Source organism: Impatiens glandulifera, chromosome 1 (assembly GCF_907164915.1).
Source record: "Impatiens glandulifera chromosome 1, dImpGla2.1, whole genome shotgun sequence".
Classification (NCBI taxonomy): Eukaryota; Viridiplantae; Streptophyta; class Magnoliopsida; order Ericales; family Balsaminaceae; genus Impatiens; species Impatiens glandulifera.
The window spans coordinates 23672717-23679124 of record NC_061862.1 but is presented as its reverse complement, the minus strand read 5'-3'; the positions used below and the strand labels follow the sequence as shown (position 1 = coordinate 23679124).

Sequence of the window (6408 nt, the reverse complement as noted above, 5' to 3'; positions counted from 1 at the left end):
GGGTTACATCAAAGATATTATATAGTAGCACTAGCTATATTTTTTATTCTTTCCGTAACAATCATGTGATGTAGCAATTAATATATTTAATTAATTGATCAATGATGAACAAACATTAATATAATACATTATATGCCTGCCAAGTAATTAAGTACTGCCGAACTATAGCAACTTCTCTTTCTTTCTTTCTCTGAGCTTGGATCAAGAACTAAAGGCATGGGATTAGGAAGCGATGATGATCATATGAACGTGCTGAGTTTTGCAGATGTGTCTTCGCACAATGATTCCAAAGATTGCTGGCTCATCATCAATTCAAGGGTATAATTAATACTTGACATCTATATCTTTTGTTTTTGAAATAATTGACCATGCATGTTTAATGTTTTGTTGGGATTATACAAGGTGTACGATGTGACAAAGTTTTTAGTGGACCATCCTGGTGGTGAGGAGGTTTTGTTGGAGGCAGCAGGTGTGGATCGATCCGACCGGCCACTTGAACACATTTTTAACGTTATAATCGATCTTGAATGAGTAATAGATGTTTTGTTTTTCAGGGAAGGATGCAAGTGAAGGGTTTGAGGAAGCCGGGCATGGCAGTGCAGCCAGACTCATGTTAGACGAGTTCTACGTCGGAGAAGTAGATCCATCAGTAGTAACCGCCTCCACCACGGCCACTTTTTCTTCAATACATGATCTTCACTCCCCATCATCATCATCATCGACTGGGACATCAACGATAACAATGATGCTTTTGGCTTTAAGTTTGGGATTCTTTGCCATTTGTTGGTCATGGACCTTCAAATGATCTCATCCTTCTATTATATATGTTCAATATTCAATCAAATAATTCAATATGGTGGTGGCGGTGGTTGTATTTAAAATTTTAATTTTATAAAATTAAAGTAAAATATGTTAGTATTTTTATTGATTAAGTGATTGGATACAGGATACTTACCCATTAAAAAAATAAGACGTGTTATATTGTTTTTCTAATAAAACCCTAAAAAAAACTATATCAAAGGAACTCTTAACGTTAGTGCAGGCTTTGATTATAGGGATGTATTATTTTTATGTTGTTCAGAAGTCGATGCAATGTGTCGTGAATAATTCTTTATAATTTGATATGATTTGATTTGGGCAATATGTCTTAATCTGTGACAGTACTGTTACATTAAATTATTAATAAACTTCTCATTAACAATTATTATCTTATATAAACTAATATTACTTTTATCTAAAAATAAAGGTATCTATCATTTTTCCTGTCTATCGAAAATAGCAAAATTGCAGGGGTAAGTGGTAATTATTCTTAAATAAAGTACAATGGAAATATTACACCTGAAACTCAAACTTTATGAAATATTCTGGACCGATTAAAAAATAAATTGTTGTTTAAATAACATAAAAGAATGTAAATTCTTAAAGTATAAACTTAAAAATCAACCATGCATTCTGATCAGGTGGAAAAGTTTTTAGATAAGAGATCAAAATGTACAAACCTTCTAATATTGCAATTAAACTCTTTTGAAGTAAAAATTTTCTTTGATTTTAGATATAGCTTAGATCGACATCGGTACAGTGAGCAATGTTAACAGTAGTAAGCTCATTGAGATGGTTAGTGTCGACGAGATCAGAGACGCCCTTTTTAGCATGAAAGGTGACAAAAGCCCTGGCATGATGGATTCAACGTCACTTTCTTCAAGGCCAACTGGAACATTGTCAGACTAGGTGTTCGTGAGGTGGTCACTGAGTTCTTTTAGAACCGCAAGATGCTTAAGCAATGGAATGTAACCGTTCTCAACCAGATTTCAAAGAAGCCCTCCCCTGAAATGATTCAAGATTTTTGTCTCATTTTTTACTGCAAGGTCACTTATAAAATTATTTCAAAAATCATTGCCAAACGTTTTAAAGATGTTATCACAAAACTCATTAGTCCTGGGAAATCAATTTTCATCCCTGACAGGTCTATCTCCCATAACATCTTACTCATACAGGTCTTCGTAAGGGTTAAGACATGAAGTCTATCTCACCGCGTGTGCCTTTTAAGGTGGACATCCAAAAGGCTTTTGACTCCATCAAATGGAGCATTATTCACGATTTCTTAACCGCCTCTGGTTTCCCTTGTATATTTATTGACTGGATTATACAGTGTGTGTCGACCCCCCACTTTATTGTGAGTGTAAACGATATCCATGACGGGTTTTCAAAGGGGAAAAAGGTGTTAGGCAAGGGGATCCCCTCTCCTCCTACCTTTTCGTCCTTATTATGGAGGTCTTTGAGTGATGCTCATAAAGTACCACCCTTTCATTCACCACCCATATTGCAAGCAAGATTCTATCACTCATATTTGTTTTGCAGATGATCTCTTCATCCTGGCACATGCTGACGCTGACTCTGTTAGAACTATTAAGGAGGCTCTCACCATTTTTTCTAGTGTTATAGGTCACAACATCATTCAGGGAAAAATCCTTGCTTTCTATGGGGGCATCAAGGAGGAAACCAAAGCAAACATTTTCGGGATCATGGGAATTGATGAAGGATCGCTCCCCGTCCGATACCTAGGCATTATGCTCTCCTCTAAACAGCTCTAGATCTTGCATTGTCGGCCTCTAATTGAAAAGGTAAAGAATGTTATTATGGGATGGGCTACTAAAAGACTTTCTTATGCGGGTCGCATTAAGCTGGTCACTAGAGTCATTATGGGTATTATCGGATACTAGGCGTAGCAGATTGTCCTCCCGAAGAAAGTCATGAAAAAACTAGATCAACTTATGAGGAATTTCATTTAGGGGACTTAGAGGCGTGGTGAGAAAAACATCAAATGGACGAACACGTGCAAGCCAAAGACGAAGGCGGAATCGACATCAAGGATAGTGCCTCTTGGAACAACACTGTTGGGTTAAGATTTTTAATGATGAAGTATGTTTAAATCATGAAATCACCTGGTTTTGATAATTTAACATAAATAATCAAAAAGGGAGAAATTGTTGGGTTAAGATTTTAATTGATTTAAAATAATTTAACAATTTTGATTTCGATGATTGATAAAATGGTTTTTGATAATGAATGGATAAAAATAAGTTGAATAATTGTTGGTCATATAAAATATATAAATATATATTTACATATCAACATCTTAAGTGGTGCAGTGATAAGTATGCTCGCCTGTCACATGGGTGACTTGAGTTTGAATCTCACCTAGTGCAGAATTAATAATTAAAGTTTTATTAATTTGAAGGCACAACTCAAAGTCAAGGAGCACGAGCAGACGTCTCAAAGTCAATGCGTAGTTAGATGAGGTCTAACTCCTTCAAACGCGGTCTAAAAGGATGCATAGTTAGATGAGAAGATGGACGTCTAACATGATTAGATGAGGCATCTAAGCAGATGGATGTCTAAGATTAGACGTCTGAGATGAATAGATGGTGTCTGAAGGCAAATGAGCTTCTAGAAAGCTGGTAGTAGAGCTCTCTAGACAGCTGCTAGTAGAGCTCAACAAATGAATGAATACCACGTACGCGGATATCTCTCAATTGCATTTCCAGTACAAGACAAAATTAGAGGATATTTAGCACACTACCTGTTCTGTACGACCACGATCTTAAGAATATTTTATTGTTGTACTACCTTGTACCTAATGGATAGTACATCCAACGAAAAGAGGACACGTGTCCAAAAGGAGGATTCGACCATTGGTGCTTTTCAAGAATAAATAGCTGCTTAAGGACAACGGACGAATGGCTGGATGGAATCACAAGACAGAAGATGAAGCGCCCTCTCTCATTGAATCACTAGATTTCTACAAGCTTGATTTCTTAAATCAACTTACTCTCTCTAGATATTTTATTCTCAAGTATATTTTGTAATTCACTACGTGAAGTTGAGAGATAAGTTACTAACTATTTGATAGTCAGTAATAGTGTGTTGTAAGTTGAACAGAGGGTGTTCTGTTCAACAGTGTGTGCTAGGAGTTCAGAATAGGCGGTCAATTAAGTCTTGGGTTTCTGACTGGGTTTGTGTAGTGTGTTCTATACAAATCAAAGTTATCTAGTGAATATCCTTTAAGTTGAGGAAGAAGGAGTGACATATGAGGGTTTACTCCGAACATTCATAAACTAACCATGTGTTCTTTACTTTCTACCATTCTACATTCAGTTGTCTAAAGCTTTAAATTCGACGAACACTTCTGTACTTGAATCTGTTTCAAGAGTTTGGAGAATTTGTGAAGAATATAAACATATACTAATCTCTCACAGGATTACTATCGAAGATTTTATTAGAAGTTGTTCTCAATAGTTATACCCTATTCTATATTGGTAGCACCGATCCCAATAAACACTCTCACTTATAGGCACTTATGGTCATTGAAAAAGAAACAGGACTCGCTCTGGTTAGATGGGTACGCTCAAGGTTAATTAGAAAAGATATCAACATCTAGACATGCAAGATCAGAATGGAGATGGCGTGGTCCCTTAAAAATATTATGAAGCTCAGAGATAGTGTGGGCAAGATGATCAACATTCAAATTGGAAACGGTAATGACACTTTGTTCTGGCATGATCCCCTGGTTCGAAAACAAACCCATCTTTTATAGCAATGTTTTCTCCATCACTTAAATTAGGCAGGAATGTCAATTGGCCATAGTTTACCAAGTCAAGAAGTGATTGGAACAACCTTATGAGGACTATTCCAGAAGGTGCGAGAATCTTTGACGCACTTTCATCCTAACATCTGAATAATCATGAAAATTCTCGTGTTTGGAATGTCAAGAACAATGACAGGTTTGTCTTGGGGTCTGCTTAGATTATGTTCGTGATCATGGGGATATTGTCCCATGGTCCTACTTAGTGTGGTCTATCAAAGTGATCCCCAGACACCAATTCATTTTATGGCTCGCCTTCCGCGAAAGACTCAATACTCGTGATCGGATCAAGAAGTAAATGAGCATCCCAGACCATAATTGCCTCATTTTCTTGAGAAATGAGGAGTCCATTGAACACCTCCTTAGGAATTGCCCTTTTGCCTCATTTTCTCTACATCAATGGGCCTCCTCAACTTCCTAAACAAATGGACTGACATCAAGGACCTTGCCATCACCAAGACCAAGGGTAACGACTTCAGCTCCAATACGTTTAACTGTTTCTTCGCCAATATTGTTTATTACATTTGGATGGAGAGGAACAATTAAGCCTTCTCAAGAGTTTGCAACAATGCGGATACAATATGGAACAATATCATAACCAAATGCAACTCCCTCATCTGAATGTGTAGTCGTATTCGCATAGGCGAGAAGAATTGGTTAATCTGTCAAAATTAGAACATCGCTTACGAAAAAGTCACCCTCACCACTGATTTCATTGTACTTTAATTCTCAATTCTCATTTGTCATTTGTTATATCTTTTTTTTCATTATTGTCATTCATTCAGTTTGTTTTTACTCTGATTTTCTGTAAACTCATGTAACTCATTTGCCCCTTTGTGGCTTTTTATTTAATTAACGTTTTGTCGTCTTTCAAAAAAAACATGTAGCGTCAAATTAATTTTTTAATCAGTCCATTGTGCGCTAATTAAGATTAACCAAGATAAAATTTTTATCATGCTTGTTTGAAAGTTGGTGGGGATTTTGTTTTCGCCATATAAATTTTGATGAAATCGCTAACACCAAGCTGACAAAATAATAATGTTTTAAGAGATTTAGATTAAACTTTTTGAATTTAAATCATTATTTAAAAAAAAAATAGTCCTGAATTAAAATAAGATTATACGATTTAAAATTGCTCAACTTTTTAAAATTTAGTCGTTAAGAATTATTATTTTTAAATATATCAAATTCTTGTAAAATAAATTAGACTTTATAATTAATTTTAATAATTATTATTTGATGAAAAAATGTATTCTTCAAAATATAATGTTTTTCTAATTAACTGATTATAAGAAATAAGCAAAACAGAATGAAATTAAAACAACAATGTAAGACAAGTTTTAGCGTGAAAAAATTCTCTTCAAATTGAGAGTAAAACCACAGGACCAGTTAGACCATCTAACAATCCACTATCATCAACGAGGTTATAAACATTGATTCTCTCTAGTTATAACCAAACTAGAGTCACTAATCAATTGCATCAAGATCACACAATAATCTTAACAAATAACAACAAATAACAGGAATAGCAAGATCAGTTAACCTTACCAATTCTGAAATTCTGGTTTTCTCTTAAACTGACTTAGAAACCTTAGAAAATAATTCTTCACCGTTTAGAACGTAACCCATAAATAACCAACAAGTTGTCAACGTTTGTAGCCGATCAAACAGTGCAAACTCTTACAAACAAAAATCTTCTCGAGCTACTATCTCAAACTTCTAAATATGTTTTTGTTCTTCTCTCTCTTGTTGTTCCAAAACCCAGT

At 35.2% G+C, this 6408-nt stretch overlaps 1 protein-coding gene across 1 annotated transcript; it reads left to right on the top strand.

Annotated features, from left to right (window-relative positions):
• Positions 1–216: 216 nt before the first annotated feature.
• On the top strand, positions 217–1728 carry LOC124921244 (cytochrome b5-like). The gene is made up of 4 exons (XM_047461873.1): positions 217–318; positions 403–469; positions 555–782; positions 1580–1728. The coding sequence occupies exons 1-4, from the start codon at positions 217–219 to the stop codon at positions 1726–1728; spliced, it is 546 nt and encodes a 181-aa protein (XP_047317829.1).
• The last annotated feature ends 4680 nt before the right edge of the window (positions 1729–6408 follow it).